General features: G+C 39.8%; 1 protein-coding gene across 1 annotated transcript in view; it reads left to right on the top strand.

Annotated features, from left to right (window-relative positions):
- Nucleotides 1-20,552, top strand: part of CPNE4 (copine 4) — a 335,404-nt gene that overhangs the window by 273,854 nt on the left and 40,998 nt on the right. Inside the window, exons 9-11 of the mRNA XM_026658337.1 lie at nt 9,443-9,529; nt 13,252-13,311; nt 19,814-19,947. Coding sequence (XP_026514122.1) covers nt 9,443-9,529; nt 13,252-13,311; nt 19,814-19,947 — 281 coding nt within the window. The remainder of the gene's footprint in view (nt 1-9,442; nt 9,530-13,251; nt 13,312-19,813; nt 19,948-20,552) is intronic.

Genomic DNA, 20,552 nt, shown 5'->3' with positions numbered 1-20,552 from the left:
GGGGGGCAGTCGGAGGGAGTGGCTGGTGGCAGGGTGGGGCTACCCTCCCTCCCCGTGAAGTGTCCTATTTTTTGAATGTTAAAATATGGTATCCCTACTCACAGTGCAGCTCTCCATTCACAGCAGGCTGCAGCATGAGGTCTCAGCTTCCTCACTCTCTCCCCCTCTTTCCTGTTGGTAGTGGCCAAGGGAATGCTGGGAAATGTAGTTCTTTCCCTGCTCCAGGGCTGGCTCTATAGGCAGGGAGCTAACCAAGGAACTACAGCTCCCAGGGCCCCCTGTTGGTTCCATGCTGGATCCCTGCCACCCCTGCAAATGGGCTGCCCCAAGCACCTGCTTGCTTTGCTGGTGCCTAGAGCCGCCCCTGCCTGCAACTCCCATGGAAGTCAGTAGAAATGCAAGTGCTCAGCACTTTTGGAAACCAGAATATAAATAGTCTTTCTGTAGTTTAATTTATGTAGCTGCATAATGGAGATAATAACATTAATTTACTGGGAAGTTGAGTGGCTTAATTAATTGATATTTGTAAATCACACTGAGATCCAGGAGTGGGGGCGGCATGGGAGAAAGTGCACTGGTGCCAGAGGGAGAAGAAGACAAAGCAGTGATGAAGTGTTTCAGCACTGGCAAAGCAATGGTGGGGCTTGATTTAGTTAGTAGATCTTATACATAGGGTGAGGTTAAATGGGGAAGGACAAGATTAGCTTGTATTTAATGCTGTAGAGGAAGAAGAGCTAGTGGTGGGATACAAATAGAGGGGAAATTTGTTTGTAACTATGAGCCTGGAAAATGATCCTAGCAACAGCATTTTTAATGGACTTGAGGGAAGCAATGTAGCTGGCACCGGGGCCAGAGAGGAAGAGATTACAGTAGTTGAAGAACAAGACTATGAGAACCTAGACCAATAGCTTTGGCAGTCTAGATAGACAAGAGAAGGAAGAATCTTTGACATATTATATTTGTAGAAGCTGCAAGAGTAAGATACAGCCTGGATTTGTGGGCCAAAGAAAATGGGCCTAAGAGACTATGATGATGGTGATGTAATCCACAGGAATGGAGGTATGAAGGAGAGCGGACAGTTGACTTGGGTTTTGTGTTCAATTTTGACTCTGTCGAGCTTATGTTACCATCTTGATTTCTCTGAGGAAATGTCAGACAAGCTGAGATGTGGGTTGCATGGTGAGAAGCAGTAGATAACTAGCGGAGTGGGTTGTTGTTGAAGGTATTGATGCTTGTGGATAAGAGCATCTACAGATGGGGTCTAGTGAGACAAAAGCAGGAGACCAAGGGCAAAACCTTGGGGAACATCCAATGAAGAGGCAATTGGAAGATCCACCCAACAAGACACTGAAGTAGCCATTGGAGAAGTAGGAGGAGACTCATGAGAGGACAGAGCTGCAAAAGCTGATGGAGGACAGAATTTTAAGAATCAGAGAGTGGTCAGTGGTGTACAAACCAATTTGAGAGATTAAGGAAGATGAAAAGGGAGAGCCCTGAGATTTGGCCAGGATTGAGTCATTAGAGATTTTACTAAGAGCAGATACAGTGGAATGTGAAAACTGTGTTTGGAGGGTAGAATCAAGGATGGTCTAGGACCAGTGGAACTCAGTGCATCAGTGTATAAAACACAGTCTATAATCTTGAAAGCAACGTTGTTTCCTTTAATATTAGAGTGTTTATAAATATGTAGAAAACACCCTTGAAATTCCATTTTGTTCTTTTTTATTTTCATTTGAGGTAAAATCCTGACCCCCATGAAATCAATTGGATATTTTCCATTTGGGGGTAGTTGGTTCTTTAATTTCCATTTTAAATGTTTTGTTGTGTTCTTATTGTACGCTGTTAAGATGCCTAACAATGGGTACATTAAAACATTGAGTTATTTCCCAGCCATGTTCCTCAGCAGGCATTACACTAAATTAAAAAATCACTAATGGTTTCAGCAGAAACTGGAGATGAGTTAAGTTAATTGAAATTTCTGAGCAAGCTTCTTATCCCTCCCAGGGCAGCTGACCTCCCCATCACAAGACTGACTTATTAGCAACACTCAGATCCAGAAAGTTGCCAGTCTGCTTCTGGGAAGGATATTTGAACTAACTGACCCATCCTGCAGTGCCACTGCATATCCTATTATTATCTGGACAAGATGTTCTGAAAATGAAAGCAGCAAAAAGGGGAGGTGCCACTGTTACTGTAATTATGTACCTGACACAACTAGTCTCTCCTTCTAATTCTATTTCTAGGCAAATTTCTTTCTCCTATTTATATTCATGCAAGTCTAATCATATAAGTTCTATCAGCTGCTGGAATGCAACTGCAAACCAATCTCATAGCCTGGGAAGAGATAGAACACTCACCTGATGGCCAAAGACCTTTTATTTGTTGAGTGTCATTTTTCTCTCTTTCCCTGCACCTTCCCCCATTGCTTGCCCTGCCTTTGCTGCCACCAGCTCTCACTGGAAATCATCACGATGTAACTAACCAGTTTCTTATGAATTACAGTTCTTAAGAGAAAATGGAATTATTACCTCATTAAAAATTCCACTTCTTTATGTTGGTGGGAGCCTCACAAATTGGGGTTGATGGCAGTCATTGAAAATGATAAATGATTTGGCATATCTAATTCGAGAAGTTGTCATTTCCTATTATTATTTAATCCTGGAGTCATTAGTGTTGATAAATTATCTGTGTGGGAATTAATAATGTTCGACCCCTAGACTGTTGGCCGTGTTTTAGTGACGGCTCTAATGGAGATTTCGGAATCAAGCTAAAAGTACAAAACAAACTTGGTTCACACTTTATATTAAGGTTCTATTTATAAATAAGGTTAATAAATGGCTAACCAACTGGTACAGAGTCCAACAAGTCAGTAAGTTGCTTATAACCATCTATAACATTTTCTGCAGATGTGTTTATAGCATCTGTGCTATAACACATGTGACTCATGTCTGCAATGTGCTTCTAACATCAATTAGCCATTTACTAACCCTTTATAAATCATTTAAATGGAGCCTTAATATGGAGCCTGATCCAAACTTGTCCTTACAGGGCCAAATTGAGTCAGTGGAGCTGGACCCACTTACACCAGGGTTGAATTGGCCCCATAATGTTTTAGAGCAATTACTAGATTGCATTGGTGCATGTCGAAAATTAATCATAAAGTGAGTTTGAGTGGAAGGAGAGCTTTCACAAAGAGGGGGCAGGTACCAAGCTGAATAATATTAGCAAGGCCAGCCTGGTGAAAGAACAGCAGCTTTAAATAAATGTCTATGAGCGAGAGAAGGAGCACATCATAATGGCCAAATGTGTGCATCCCTGATGGAAATTTCTTCAAAAGAGAGATGCTCTGTCACCAAAAATGACACACACAAGAATTATCGGAGACACTCTGAACCATAAAGCTTATGGGAAGGCATCGGAGACATGGGATGCATAACATCTGGGCTGCCCCAGATGGATTAATGAAGTATTCTGTGCTGTGAGGGGAGAAACAACAAGGAGCAATTTTATGAAGTTCATTTTTATCCCCAGCATGGTACGGGGAGAGTTGTACTGTCACAGGCTTATGAAGTTATTACAGTCATTTCCCAAATCTCATTCCCCTTATATGACAGGCAGACATCGCACATCTCAAAACAACACCTCTACTTTAAAGAGAAGGACACCTGTTTTTACAGCAGATGCCAAACATTATTTAGGAGAACGCATATCAGGGTTGTTTTAAAAAACTGAACCTCTAACAAACATCTGCAAAACATATCCTATCCTTCTATTTTACCTTTCCTTGAGTCTTATCATTCCAAAACTGGCCCTTCATGGTTTAACCATAGCTTTCATCTCAATGGCCCCAATTCAGGACAAGCACTTAAACACATCCTTAACTCTACCCGTATCCAGGACAGCATTGATTTCAGTGAGACGTTAAGTACATGCTTAAAGTTTAGCATGTGCTTAAGTGCTGTTCTGAATAAAGATGCTTTCCTGAATTGGGGCCTATATTGTGCAGTTGTTTTATAACATTTATTAATGCATTAAACAACCTGGCCACTTAAAAAGCAGAATGGAAAAGAATGATAAAGATTAATTGGTAAAACTGTTCACAGTTGAACTGGGGGAAATCCTCCTCTAATTAAAAATAAAAAAATCACACAATTTTGAAAATAGAGGCAATAGAACCAGATGGATTGGAAAAAAGCCATAGAAACATAAACCACCTGGACCCTAATGCAATGGGAGAAATTATGTAATAGAAAAATCTGTCTCTGTATTTACAAAGAAAAATATAGGGAAGGGAGAAACCTTCCTACATCTACTATCTCCTCTGGCATTTCCACAAGATTATTTAACTCCACCATAGAATTTCCATTGTATTTGCCTCATTCATTACAATGTTCTGTCAGACAAAACCGTGCCCTCTCTCTCTGGGAATTCCAGTACGTGAGATTCTGAGGAGGTGTAGGAGGGGGCCTCAAAGCCAGCTCAAAGCTTCCCTCTCTATCCAAACTCCTGAATGTTGTCCCAAGCCCTTCAGATGATCAGGGTTCTATTGCACTCGCATAAGTGGGCATGTGTGAGACAGTAAAGCACAGGGCCACCCAGAGGATTCAGGGGCCCTGGGGCAAAGCGGGGGAGCTTGTACTCACCGGGCGGCGCTCCGAGCCTGCGGCGGTGGCATTTTGGTGGCGGGGGGCCCTTCAGTGGCTCTGTGTCTTCGGCAGCACTGAAGGACCCACCGCCGAAATGCCGCCGAAGACCTGGAGCGACTGAAGGGTCCCCCGCCGCCGAAATGCCGCCGCCGCAGACTCGGAGCGCCTCCAGGTGAGGAAAGGGATTCTTGGCCAGGGCTCGTGGGGCCCGGGGCAAATTGCCCCACTTGCCCCCTCCCTCCCACCCCGGGTGGCCCTGGTAAAGCAGTTAGTAGTGACTTTAGTAATGTACCAAGGCAAGTCTCAATTTTCCCAGTTTTAGCAGACAGCTCCACTTCTCTTTTTAACATCAGAAGGTCAAATCCACTCGATGGTCTGCACTGTCAGAAGCCAGGCCCTTGGTGGCAGAAAATGGGGGCTGCAAAAGCACAGTGCATCAGTAATCTCCCTTTCATCAGGTAATCTGCAGGCAGCCAGCACAGCTCCAGAAGTGCTGGCTAAGCTTTAGCATCGTGGTTAAGAAAACAGGGGATGCACTGATATTCACTGCAGTCTGCACCTGTGAGTCTCCTGGGGAGCCCTGGCAGAGATTAAAAGCAGCCAGCCTACCCATGGTGGGCACCCCCAGCAGATAGCACTGTGCAAACACCACCTGTCCTCCTGGGGGGAGGCAGGGAATGTAATGGCCCTTACAGGCACAGAGAGGTGCAATTTGAACCTTGGGAACCAGCAGGAATGAATCTGCCCTGAAAGCAAATTGCTCACCTGGAGTCAACAGGATGACATATTAAATAGGACATTGACATAATAACGGGTTATTTTTTGTCTTGGCAGCAATTCACTAAAAGAAAAAGGAAATTAAAAATAAAGAAATAAAAAAGGAATTCTTTGGAGAAAATACACATTGATGATGGTCCATTTTGGATGAGTGTCACCTACTCTGGCTTCATACTTCATATTCCTCACATATCTGATGTGAGAGCAGGCCCTAAGTGAAAACAAAAGCTCCGTGTCACAGTTTCTCTTGCCTCAGGGTACATGGAACCCCTTCAGCCTGGTACCTTTATTTATTTGATGTATTGGCCAATGCCATTGCTGGAAGTATGCTGCTCAAAAATTCTATTCTTTAAATGTGTACATTTAGGAAGTTTTCTTGACGCATGGGGCCAAATGTAGACACTGTCTCTCTCCTTTACATGTGTATGGGAAGAAGTGTCTCAGTGGGACCCATAATTTTTCACCCCACTTCTGGGGGATTAGTAGGGTAAGAGAAGGAACATTTGAGGAAGCAAACAATATCCTTTATTTCAGGGAGTAGTGTCCCTTGTTGTGGTGATCTGTGTCTCGCACTTCAGAGAATGGAAGTTTAGAAATATGACTACCTTGCAAGTGTCAGCATTATTTTGCCAAATTTCATGGAGGGCAGGGGGCGAAAAAGGAAAAAAAAAACGAAAACACAATCTGGTTCAAGTTTTCTTAAAACAGCTCAGGTTCACTCAGTTGTTTCCCTCAACCTGGATTGCCGTTGGAGGTTCTAAAGAAACCTCAAACCAGGCTACATTTGGGTTTTCATTATAAAATCTTTTGCACAGCTCTTGTAATAAACTAGTAGGAAGCTGTGAAGTCATATTGCCTCCTGTTTCATGACAAGAAAAGAGCTCACATAGCCCAGAGCTGCCAGGCATATGGAAGAAATGTTAACTGGCACACTATTAGAATGATGAATCTAAGTTTTATAATGGTTAACAATAATGTCATAGTATAGACTCTTGTATTAGTTAACTCTCAGCTGAAAGGTTAATTAAAATGATGAAAATGAATCATTAATAAAGGTGACAGATACCATATCAATAGCAGAATGTAGGAGTACATAAAAAAACAAACTTGTCTTAGCAGTGAAAGCAAAATATTCAAAACAATTTGCATCATTTCTTACCTGTCAAGACCTGTGCCGAGGATTCTGTTCCCCCAAGAAGAGCTGATGACATGGAAAGGATTGTATAGGGAATTTTAGAAAATGGTGCTTGTCATATAATCAGCTCCTGCTGTGTAAATGTGGAGCTCTGGGGTGAGATCTTGGCAGGTAAGTAAAGGAGGAAGTGAGTTTTATTTTAAAATTGTCATTTTTAAGTCGACCCACAATCTGGGAGCTTAAACATTTTTTATTTTACAAAAGCTTTTCAGTTCACCAAAACATCAGTTAGTGTATTTACTGATGAAAATGTATTCTTTCCTTTTGTTTGTTCACTTGACAGGAATTTCCTAAGATGATTATTTATTTGGCTTGTGATACCAATTGATCAGTTAGGTTTTCATTGCCTGTACATTTCATATTTTAATAATACTTAGGAATTATCTAGAACGTCATCCATAGATCTCAAAGTGCTTTACAAAGCTGGGTAAGCATTATTATCCACATTTTACTGCTGCACAGAAAAGTTAAGTGACTTGCCCAAGGGCACACTATTATTCTATTCTGTATGTTCTTCTACCACTCAAACCGTCATAGAAGCTGAACACCTTCCTGAAGTGCATTAAGCACTGAAGTGCCGTAAGTGACTAACGTCTATTATGTGTGGTTCATCCTCTCCCCAAGGGAGAATTATATGTACACGGTACTGTTATTTTTTTTAAAATGTATACACTGCTATGAGTTTATCCTGGAGAATGCAAGGTCAAAGAAGTGCATCTTGCACTTGGAGTGGAAGGTGGTGAAGTTTGTGATGATCTGTTTGGTGAAATTCGGTATCAGAGTTGGGATTAGAACTCCTGGCTCCTATATTTTGCCCTCTCCACTAGAGGTTTTTGAAGGTGCTATTTTGCTGCCTCCATTGTAATTGGTAAACTAAGCAATTTCTTTTTATAAATGCATCCAATACGTTTATAGGATAGCTGCTACCAGTGAAGATAGTTTAATGTAAAATATACTCAGAGCCGAGTGATCAGTGTTTTTGCATTGCAGTCACATTTCTTCCCTCCACTTTGCTGCCATCTCCTGTCATGGAGAACTCAGTTAGATTTTTTTTGGGGGGGGAGCCTGATCTATCCTCCTGAGAACAGAAAAGCAGTTGCTGGAGAATTTCCCAGGAACATGTGGTCCTGTGTCTGCCTGTTACCTCAGTCGGAAAATTCATTTCACAAGACAAATAATTGAGCTGTAGGGCAAACTAGGGCGCAGGCAGCTGTACTTCATACAGCTTGGAAATATTTTTCTTGTTAAACTTTTTCTCTTTCTTTTCTCAGCGAGGTCACCTGTTTCCAGGAGCCAGGAGGTTAGGAGTGCAGTACAGGCAGCACAGTTAGCCCTTGGTGAAGAGAAGGTCTCACATTGCTTTAAAGCTATATCCTTCCCTTCCCCATTAGATATTTTGAAAGAAATCTTGATTTTTAAATGTTGAATATTCAAAGTAATGGTGTAATTCACTGGTGAGCATGTGTTTCAAGGCCCCCGCTGTGCTGATCCACAGAGGATAAGAGTTGTTATAGCCTCTCATTGCAGCAGCTTGGACCTTTAGCTCAAAATGAAGCCACTGATGCTGTTAGTTCTAGAGGTCCTGAGTTCAATCCCCAGTGTGTTGGCTAAGATGGTGGCTGTCACAATTGCTCTTAGGGCTTTACCTAAAGACCGTTGAAGTCAAGGGGACTATTTACATGCTTAAAATGCATCACATCCTTAAGTATGTTGCAGAGTTTGGACCTAATTAAGGATTTCTTCCACAAATGCACAAAATACAGTAACTTCAAGCCAACATCATTCAATTAAAAAAATGTTCTAAATACTTATTTACATAGTATTGGCCCCTTTTGTAGATGGATTTTTCGTCTTGCCTGGCACCATGTCAGTACACACTCATTTCCTTGAGTGTTTCCCCCCATTTAAAAAAACGCCCCTGAAATAACATTAAAGACAATATTTTTTCAAAGCTCAGGCCCTAAGTGTGCATATGTAATAGCTCATGCAAAATGGGGCATACGCAGACAGGTATTTGCACATGCAAATGTGTGTGATGCTTGTGCAGAGGCATGTATGCATATTTTTGAAGGTAGTACTTAGAGTTCAAAGTTTGAACATTTGGTCTGTCTTAAACTAGCAAAACCAAGTAACTTTCAAGTTGAAATTGATGTTTCTCCTGCAAAACATTTCAGCTTCAACAAAGCAGCATATTTCAACAACAAAAATTTAGTTGAAAACATTCCAGCTACCTCTATGTGGCAGTGGTTATTTAATCTCCTTCTTTTACGTACTTAGATTAACTCCTTATTTTTAACTTCTTATTTTCTCATAGTATCTACAGCATTTAATATTGCTATATTGTAAACAAAAGGGGTTGAGGAAAGTACTTCAATCTCAGGTCTGAATTGCTGTGTTCTTAGTCGTTTAATGCAAACCCTCAATGTTATATTAATTAATATGTAGGGAGTAATGTATTTAATGTCGAGTATCAGACAATTTCCCCCAATCATTTTTATTTATATGTGGAGCCACTTTTTCTGAAATGATCTCTTTTTAAAAACCCTCAATGTTTCACATGTAAAACCTGCATGTGTGTACACAGACCTGGGTAATTAGATGTCTGTTTGAGTACTATGCATATATTTGCATACCAGAATGTAGGTGTTTGCACATGGCCTGGGACTAGGTTAAGATCACTCCTTGTACAGTTAATGTTTAGCCATCTTTGTCTTTGGACCATTTGATGGGTCTTAATCAACTATAGAGAACATTCCGTGCAACCTTAATTAATTCAATTTGTTTACATGAATTTTCTTTCATGCAGTGATTGGTGTTTTCACAGGTACAGTGGGAGTGCATAAACCCCAAGTACAAAGCAAAGAAGAAGAGTTACAAGAATTCAGGCATTGTCATTCTTAACCAGTGCAAGGTACCGGCATTTGAAAGAATACTTTGTCTATTCCTCCTCCCAGTTATTAATAATGTATCTATAAAGATTTTTTGGAAATGGAGCCAGCAAAGAAAATCTAAAGTGTGGAGCTAAAAATTGTAACCTGGGAAGGGCAAAGGGAAGCTATTTGGGTTCTGGCAGTCTGTCCTTTCTTAGGCATATTGTATAAAAAATACAACAAAACCTGTCATCATAAGCTGAAGAAGAAAACAGCCCAACTTGAGTCAGAACCCAGGTTGAGTTTGAGGGGCTGAAAGCTGTAAAAACATATTTTACCTGTAAACTGAGTGCAACGGATATGGAAATCACCAATACTCAGTAAACATGGAATTTTCTAATGACATATTTATAGATTCACTGTTCAAAGTAGAGCATTACTATGGAGAAGCTGGTCATGGCCCCATAAAAAAGTGTTGCACTGAAAGGAGAGGTTCAACCACTTTGTTACACAGGAAGAATATATCATACCCTCCCCAAAATTATGTCTCTTTCTTTTACAGTTTAGAGTGACTTTTCTGAGAACTTACAGTAAATGGGTTAATTACATTGAGTTAAAATTAATTTTAAAGTGGTTCCTTTAAGAAATGCTGCACCCTGTGGTGATTTCCATTACTAGATGGAAATGGTAGAACTATCGGAAATAATGCAGAAAAAGCAGACGTGTTCAATAAATATTTCTGTTACGTATTTGGTGTAGCCCTAACATGTGATGAGATCACTCTTTTTTCCATCCACTAGAATGTAAGGAGGATGTTAACCAGATACTTCTGAAGTTAGACATTTTCAAATCAGCAAGTTCAGATAGTTTGTGTTGAAGAGTTTGAAGAGAGCTAGCTGAGAAGCTCACTGCACTGTAAATGTGATTTTCAATACGTCTTGGAACACTGGGGAAGTTCCAGAAGACTACAGGAAACCTCATGTTGTGCCAGTATTTTAAAAGGGGAAATAGGATAAGCAAGGTAATTATAGGCCTGTCAGTTTGACACTGATCCCATGCAAATATGATGGAGTAGCTGATACATGACTCGATTAATAAAGAATTAAAGGAGGGCAATATAATTAATGACAATCAACATGGTATTATGAAAAATTGATCCTGTCAAACTAAGTTGATACCTTTTTTTGATAAGATAACATGTTTGGTTGATAAAAGTTAATAGTGTTGCTGTCCTTCCATAATGTGTTTAACTTGGTACTGCATTACATTTCGATTAAAAAACTAGAATGAAATAAAATTAATATGGCACACATTAGCTAGATTAAAATCTGTCTAACTGATAGGTCTCAAAATGTAATTTTAATCAGGAGTCATTATCGAGCGGGTGTGTTTCTAGTGGGGTTCCATAGGAATCTGTTCTTGGCCCTTCACTATTTAATATTTTTATCAATAACCTGGAAGAAAACATAAAATCATTGCTGATAAAGTTTGCAGGTGACACAAAAACTGGGGGAGTGGTAAATAATGAAGAGGACAGGTCTCTAACACAGAACGATTTGGGTTGCTTGGTAAACTGAGCACAAGTAAACAATATGCATTTCAGTACATGTATATGTATAATGTACTGTACATGTATACATCTGGGAACAAAGAATGAAGGCCGTACTGAGGACTGGGGACTCTATCCTGCGAAGCAGTGACCCTGAAAAGATTTGAGAGTCGTGGTGGATAATCAGCTGAACATGAGCTCCCAGCATAGGTGCTGGAACTCAGGGTGCTGCCACCGCCCTGCCTTGAAGTGGTTTTCATCATATACAGGGTTTACCGTTTGGCTCAGTGGCTCTCAGCACCCCCACTATAGAAATAGTTTCAGCACCCGTGGCTCCCAGTGTGATGCTGTGGCCAAAAGGGTTAATGCAATCCTTGGTTACTTAAACGGGAATCTTGAGTAGGAGTAGAGAAATTATTTTACTTCTGTATTTGGCACTGGTGACACTGGTGTCCACAATTTAAGAAGGATGTTGAAAAATTGGAGAAGATTCAGAGAAGAGCTACAAGAATTATTAAAGGATTAGAAAACTTGCTGAATAAGTGATAGACTCAAGGAGCTCAATTTATTCAGCTTAACAAAGAGAAGGTTATGGAGTGACTTAATTACAGTCTATAAGTACCTACACAGGGAGCAAATATTTAATAATAGGTTCTTCAGTCTAATGAAGAAGGTATATCACTATCCAATGGCTGTAAATTGAAGCTAGATAAATTCAGACTGGAAAGAAGGAATAAATTCTTAACAGTGAGATGAATTAACCATTGGAAAAAATTACCAAGGGCAGTGTTGGGTTCTACATCACAGACAATTTTTAAAATCAGAATTGAATATTTTTCTAAAAGATCTGCTCTAGGAATTATTTTGGGGAAGTTCTCTGGCCTGTGATATACAGGGAGGTCAGACCAGATGATCACAAGGGTCCCTGATCTTGGAATCCATGAATGTCTGTCACCCCTGCCCCACCCCCCCATCCCCGCCCCTCCTTCCCTCCCCTGCCCGCCCCCGTCCAAATGAACTTAAGAATGAAGTAACTCTGACACTTAAAACTTCCCATACACTAACAAGTCACTGAGATCTTGTGCCAAGGCTATTTTTGAAGAAAATGTTTTAGGATTAATTGTCATTTGTAGCCATTAATCTTCATAACTGAAAGTTTCTCTTTTAGCAGAGGCTGACAGATAATGTTCTTTTTCAGAGAATTCTGTGAAAAACTACCCTCCTTCAACATTTTCTTAACCTTAAGTGTCCTGCATAGTGACACTATTGGGCGGGGGGAGGGAATAAAAAAATCAGTTGAATCTCATCTGGGATTAGACACTAAAATGTTGTAACCATAAACATGTGACTATTACACGGTGTTACTGTTAAGCAGAGTTAAGGTTGTTTGGATGCCCTAAATATCCATACCTTAACATATTGGGATTTCTTTTAAGTTTATCCTTACCACTGAATTCCCTGATTTATGATGTTTGTTTTGGGGATAATTAAAACATTCCTGTAGTGTGTTGTACCCTAAATTGCTCCACCTTAACATAGTTTTTGTCTGGGAACTTTAAGGTAAGTTTGCTGATTGGGGGGACTTTAGAACTTATTTCATTCTACAGTATTTAACAATGTCTTTGTCAAATAATCCATGAAGAATGCATAAAACCAAGGATTTGGGGGAATAAAGGAGTAATAGAAATGGAGCCCCTCAAAAAAGGAAAAATATTACAGTCTTGTAGAGGAACTAGTGTGCAGACAATCAACATTCCCCAATTACTCCTTCCTGTTGTTGTATAATACCAGTAAGCAATCAAATATGCCATACAATGCAATTATGCATCCATACAGCTAAGTTCACCAGGATGACCATCTATGTGAGATGTTTCCCTTCCCATTCTTTCAAAGTCATGTCTCTGAATTCAAAAAAATGCCTGCTCCTCTCTCTTAAATCAATGGCAAAATCCCCATTGACTTCAGGCAGAGGAGTGCTGTTCTGTTTTCTCCTTGATGTGCGTAAATAATTTCGGTGGTTTCAGAATGGTTTGTGATGCTTTCTCATCTTTCTTTGTTCCTCTCTTAACTTAGCTTTAAGTCTCTCCCTCTCTCTCTGATTTCTCCCACGCCATCCCCATCCATGTTTTATTTTTCCTTAAACAAGCTGTTTCAAAGTCTGGATCTTTTAGCAATACACAGTTCATCTGAATGTCTTTGCTTTCTTATTTCCAGATCCACAAGATGCATTCTTTCTTAGATTACATCATGGGGGGATGCCAAATACAGTTTACAGTAAGTGTTTTCCTACTGTAATTTCCTTTACTCTAATGAAAGGAACTCCTTTTAAACACTAAATTCATCACTTTCACAGGAAAAAATGATCTGACCTGCCATTTTGTAAATGTATTAACAAATTGCTAAACTCTTATAAAATATTTTGTGAGTATAAAATAAACTGTGATCACAGTATGATTTTCAAACACGTAACATTTTCATTTTGCATGTTACAGCAATACCACTCAGACCACAGCAACTAAAGTCCATAGTATATATAGGGCCAGTTCCTCAGTTGGTGTAAATCAGTATAGTTCCAGTGACATCGATTGTTCTACGCTGTTGTATGAGAGCTGAAGATCTGGCCTAGAGTCTGTGTCAATAGCTGTGTGTGTGGGTCATCACTGAGAATTTCATATGATCATCCTTGTCCTGCCCAGGCTTAAGTCAGTTCCGATTCAGCATGACCTCCCTGCCAAATTTCTGGTTGAAAAGCTCTTGGGTCTCTATGCTTTCAGTGAAATGGTTGGAAGAATATTTAAATATTGGCAAAACATAATAATATTCACTAATCTGATTCTTAGAAATGGCTCAGTCATTTGTGTTGAAACCCCTTCCACGCACCAAATAAAATAAATAAATAATCAGCATGGCATGGAAAATGTCAGCCCATGTGGCTAAAGTTTGATGAAGTTATAAGGAACTGAAAATAGGGTCTTATAATGGGAAGTTTGGGGTAGTATTAAGTATAAGTGGCGCTAACAGCTTTGCCTGTAATGCATAAATATATGAGGACATAAATGCTAGCTCTGCTGAGGTTGCTCTGGTATTGAAAAAAAAAAAAAGTCAAAATGAAAAACAATCCCTCAGCCAGGAGTGAAAGTAACATAAAAGACTTACCTGTACAGGGCAGGGCCTCGGGCAGAAGGGGCAGGGGCCTCAGCAGAAGGGATGTGGGGCCTCAGATGTAAGGGGCGGGGCTGGGGGTCAGCTTCCCCCAGCCAGCCCATCCGTGCTGCCTGGCCTATATCGGCCTACTTTCACCCCTGCTCTCAGCCAAATATTACATACCCACTACACTCAACCACATCTAATTCTTGGACTTTTCAGGCCTTCCACTTCCAACCCACTATCCTTGTCCCCAGGTACTATTTGTCTAAGCATCCAGTACAATGATTGTCATAATTTTTGCTACATCACCATTTTTAAAAGGGACTCAACCTTGCTCCAATTTGTTCATGTGAATTTTTTTCACCCACTGTCACTTTTGTGCACAAATCATTTAATTTTCTCACACCAAAAATGTCATTTTTTTCACTGTGCAATTCATTCATGTGCAAATGGATTCATCGTGTGTACATTCTATCATTTGCACTGTCAAGTAAGACTATGCCATGCCATTTAGTTTTGGAATTCATGTCAGTGATTTATTTGTAATCAGTGCAAAAACACATGCCTTTTTTAATGATCTAGCATCTTGTAGTTAAGATGTGCAGAGATGTTTGATTCTGCATTAATTACTTAGGCTCCTACGCTCGCACTTGTCAAAGATGGCTTGCTGAAACACTATAGATCTATGAAATCCATAATCCTGTAATCAGAAAGGTGACCGTGTTCTCTGAAATCTTGTATGGAATGTTAATGTCAACATAGAAATGAGTTCCGATAAACCACAGTGATATATTGCCCTCCTCTTTGCTAAGACAGAAGCAAAGTTCACAAACTCGTAGTAAATCATCCAACCCTCTTTTTGTTTTAGGATTAATTATGTTTCTGTTGAGTTCATGCAGTGTACAGATAGTACAATGCAGCTGTGATCTGAAAGGGCATTTGATGGGGGGAGGGAAGCTAAGATGCTAAGCATAGGTTTGGGAACAAAAAGCTATCGTATAGTGTTCCTGCTAATTTAAAGCACTAATGAGAGCTTTTGTAACATCATGCTGTGTGCTCTTGGGATACGTTGTTCATCCATTGTGGTTACATAGTTCATAGTTAGAACAAACATCTTAGAGAACCAAGAGTAAACTTTTTTTGTTGTGTTTTTTAGAATGATTTGTTGAGAAACTTTCTTCTAGGGAATTTTGTCATCAATAGCACAGATTCCACATGGTTACTTCTGTGAGGCTTTTATTGCAGAAGTCTGTATCAGTGATCTGACAGAGTTCCCTGCTAGGTGTGAGAAACAGTCAGTAGAAGTTGGCAAAGTTAATGGGTTTACAGTCAGAAGACATTCTCTTCACTTTAGGAAGTATGGCAGAAAGGATATGTAACACCCATTTTAAGAGCTGCAACTGAAAGAGCGTACAGGACTGCTTCTGGGTCAGACAGGTCAAGACAATAGGACAAGCTGATAATTTGCTGACTGAGCTGGTAGAAGGCTAAGCAGGAAATTATCAGTGCATTAAAAACACTTTTACACGGATTACGGAAATCTTCCTAAGAGTGTATAATCTTTTGCTGTGGGATACCCATATTGAACAGTGGGAGGTGATGGAAGTGCCAACACCTGGGACATTTAAAGATACACTGGACCAAACACAAGCAAATATGTTGTAGGGAAAAAATCCTGCCTTGGCAGGGGGTTAGACTAGCAAATTCCATCCCTAATTTCTGTGATTCTTTCATTTAGAATCCGAAAGCTTCCCCACATGCATGCAGGCTTGGTCTTACCACGCAAGACTGAGTGCCTTAAATTGTCAGTCAAGAACATTAAGAAACTAGAGCTGCTACATGCTGCTGTTTTGGAACCGTTGCAAATATCATTTCGGCTTTCCGTAGAAATCCTCCTCTCAGCAAGAGGCAGGATCAAAACTGAGCCTTGGCAACACAATGCATCAGCATATGAGTGGCATTGTTGTTTCTTGTGGAAGGTTATTAGTAGCGCAAGAAAAGAGAACTCATCACTCATTCCCCCCATATCCCCAGAGGTGCATTTTTTAAAGCTTAAAAGCTTTTAAAGACCTTACTGTGTTCAGAGAAAACAGCTGATGTTATGCTTTGCACATTTGTGGATGGAGCAGTAGTTGTAGTTAATGATGGAAGAGAGAGAGAGTATTCCTCTTCTACTCAGAATACAGTGTATGGAGCATGTGTCTCTTTTGCTGATACCTGCTGAGAAGATTGTACCATGCAGCAAAATCACAAGTTTAATAAAAGCATCATAATAGGAAATGAGGGTATTCACAGTCTGTAAATACACAGGCATTAATCTGTACTACAAGGACAATTTCCAGTAAAGAAACGCGTTTCAATTGGGTTCCTGCCTTCCCACCTCCAAAAACACTGACCACAGGCCTGCCTTGCTCACTAAGCCTGCTGCTCATTTTGACATCCTGCAATCACTTCTGGTTAAAAAACACCACATGACCTTGGCAAACAGTCATTGCAAGAAAAAGGATTTGTCCAATTCCCTCTGGTGCATGTCACTCCAACCTCATTAAGAGGCTCTTTTGGGGATATCAGTGAAAAGGCCAACATCTATAGCATCTTTATAGCACCTATCCCTTCTTATTCTGGTACATGAGAAAAGGTTTGCGTAGGGAGTAGAACAGCAATCATGTTTTTGTAATCTATGCAAAATCTTTAAGTTAATTTTATTTCAGAGAAAATATAAATGTTTTACTAAATAATCATATGCATACATAGGCCAAGATTTTCAAAAGCAGATGCCTTGTGGTCTTTGAAATTCAGCAGTTGAGAGCTGCTAGGTGCTTAGCATTTTTGAAAATCAGACCCCTGATTTAGGTGCCTAAATATGAATCAGACTCCTATTTTTAGACACGTGCTTTTGAAAATATTGGCCCACAGGCCTTGATCTAGCATATTTTGCGAGGAGCACAAGGTTGTTGGGATTCATACAAATGTGAGAGACCATGTATGGACACAGGTAAGATTAAGCAATAGGCATAGACACCATGTAGAGTCTCTACTCCCTTTCATACCTACTTCCTTCCAAGGTATAACAAGCCCTGGTTTTGGGTGGAGAATCTAGAGCTGATTGGGAATTTTCTATCAAAAAGTTTCAACATTTCTGAATATATATTTTTTAAAACTTTCTGTTCTGTGAAAACAAGACCATAAATTCATGTCCTGGTTTGTAAGGGCTCTTCTTTCTTCCCCCACACCATACCTGTTTTCACTTTTTCTTTCAGTGGGTCCGACCTTAAGTTAGCGTAAACCAGGATAGCTCCATTGACGTCAATGGAAGTATTCCAGTTTACATTAGCTGAGAATCTGGCTCAATGTGTACAATGCGAACAGCTGCTCAAAATGTTCTGAGTGTGTCTCCTGCTATTATTCTTGTTGTGCTTATCAACTGGTTGTCAACAGCCCAATCTCCAATAGCTGTGGCACTGAAGATTTTAATAGGATCATTATTCAAAGGTGTGACTAGCTGGCAGCTTGATTCTTGATGGTATAGGTTCAAAATGTTATGCATATAAGGTAAAAAGTGGTGAATTTTCTCTTTATTACCTTAGTTCGCAAGGGGAAATCTGTGGGGAAAAAATCAGGACTAACAAAATCTCTGGCAGGACAGCTGCATAGGTTTACATAGAGAAGTGGGGCTGAAAGGTAATTCTATTTCCCACCTAAATTATATTCATTTCTCCTAATAGATATGTTAGTCATAGAGGTGACTGCAGTTGGTCAAGGCAGCAGAGATGTTCCCAGGCTGATCAAACAAAGGACTGCTTGGTAGCATGACAAAACATATGTTCTTCCAATCAGATATCAAGGGGCTAGTTCTTAAAGATTTAAAGAGGAGGAGATACCGAACATGAAACAGAATCTGCAAACAACATTCTGGACTACAGAGTGGAAACTGAGCATCAGTGGTGTGAGGATTAAAAGTTCTGATTGGCTCTCACAACTTTTAATGACAAAGACTGAGATTTTCAAAGCCATAGATTTGGGTGCCCCAAAGCTATTAAAATTAATGAGAACTGGGCATCAAAAGCTCTTGTCGTCTTTGAAAATCTCTGCCAAAATTTCTTCAAGTTACAAATTCCTCTATTAAAAATCAAGACAGAGGCCAACATTTTCAAAACTAGGTGCCTAAAGTTAGTCCCTGTGACTTGTGCTACCAAATCACTTAGGCCCTTTGAAAATCCACCCTTAGACAAATACCCCAACACAGAATGTGTGCCTGTGATAGAGCTCTTCAGGGGAGCTAAATGTTGCTAAAGGGAAATATCGTCTAGTGGTCTGAGCACAGGACTAGAAGCCAAGACTTTCTGGGTTCTAGTTCCAAGTATGACACAACTCCCTTTGTCACCTTGGGCAAGTCACTTAAAGGTGAATTGCAAAGCAAAACTGAAAACTGAGTTAAGTGCAGATTTCTCTGCTGAATACCACCGCTTACCATGTTTTGTGGGAAAGGGGAAGCAGAAAATACCTTTAACTATAGGGTTGTTAAAAAAATATATTTCCCTCTGTGAAATCCTTTGGTTCCTCTTGGTTCACTGAAGAGATCCCAGAATGCAACATTGCAAATGTCAGAAATGTCATTCCAGCTCATGCTGTCTATGATTGTGATGTCACAGAATGATTCATCTGGAATGTCATTAGCATCCAGGAAGTACAAAGAGAATTTCAAAAAGGAAAAACAGAATTTTTAAACGGTTCACTGTAATTCAGTGCTGGATGCCTCCCGCAACCCACAGTGAGCACATTCAGCATAAAAATCTGTGCTTAACTTGATTTTTGTTTTTGCCTTGTAATCCACCATTAAGCTTTCTGCCATCTGCAAAATGGGGAGGGTTAATTAAGTTAATGATTATGAAATTCTTTGAAGATGAAAAGCACCGTACAAGGGCTAGTTAGACTGTTTTACGATTATAATAATAACAATAAGCAGTAACAAAGAAATGAAGAAAGGAATTTGACCTGGTTTGGAATGTTTTTGTTAAGGGATTTTGACTCTATACAGATTTTATACTAGAGACAGATTTATAGACCGAGAATCACCTGACTGGAAAGAATTTAATTAAACTCAGAGAATTTAGGGCTAATTAATTAGGTAGGTTTATATTAGAATATAATTCCTTAAATGGAAAAATTATGTAATTCATTGTTTTTCCACTTACATAATTTCAGACATATATCATAACATTATCATTTACTTTAGATATACTTATATAATAGTTTTGATTTGATTGAATTTATTTTATAACTTCCTTTCCAGAAAAAAAGCATTCTAATACAGGAAAGAACAGTATTATACTTACGTATACAACCTAAACAGCTGCATTACAGACATGCACATCTCATATAGTTTCTTAGCTAGAAAAAAAAATTGTGATATAGGATGTTCAGTCTAATGATGCTCTTTATGCTGATTTCTATACTGCATGTGACAGTGCTACAAAAGGAATGTTATTGCAGAATTGATTAATTGGTTTCATTTTTGTTTTAAAACTGTGGTATCCAGCAACTGCATATGATAAAGAAATGTGGCAGATCTGCACATACCTATGCACCATAACATCTACATAGAGCAACTGTTTCATTTCTTTTCCAGGTAGCTATAGATTTCACAGCATCAAATGGAGATCCCAGGAACAGCTGCTCTCTGCACTACATCCACCCGTATCAGCCTAATGAGTACTTGAAGGCATTGGTTGCTGTTGGGGAGATTTGCCAAGACTATGACAGGTAAATAACCATGTTTGCTAATAGAACTGTCTCTAGAAGGTGTTTTAACAGTATGGAACCAATGACTTCACGCTGCTGGCTTCAATAATTTAATGTTAGTCACGTACAGGAATCCTTATGGGTAAAAAAAGTTTCAATCTACAAATACACTGACACACAGTTGAGATTCATTCATTTTAAACTAGTGTTTCTGTATATTTAACAGAGAGCATCTGTCTCTAACATATATCATTGGTTTGTACAGAAAATGTCTTCACTGTCTGCTTCTACATGCTGAATTACATATTTGGGAGCGTGGTAATTCTTTTTACACCTGCATGACTGTTTTATATATGCAATGTAGGTATCTTTCCTGATATGCGTGTAAATGTGTATCTGACTACTTGACCCTCTGAGAAAGTTGTGCACCCCTGTTGATTTCAAATAGCTCTCCTGCCTCTGTCAAATAGATTGGCCATTAGTAATCTAAATTACCCAGAAACCCCCTTTAAGTATTCTTTTGTGTGTGTGTGTGTGCAGGGCCGGCTCCAGGCACCAGGCACCCAAGCTGGTGCTTGGGGCGGCACCTGGAGCGGGGCGGCGCGGCGCTCCGGCCGCCGGGGAGC

Source organism: Terrapene carolina, unplaced genomic scaffold (assembly GCF_002925995.2).
Source record: "Terrapene carolina triunguis isolate 2854851 unplaced genomic scaffold, T_m_triunguis-2.0 Scaffold428, whole genome shotgun sequence".
NCBI lineage: Eukaryota > Metazoa > Chordata > Testudines > Emydidae > Terrapene > Terrapene triunguis.
The sequence above is the reverse complement of the archived record's forward strand: the minus strand, read 5'-3'. Positions and strand labels throughout refer to the sequence as shown.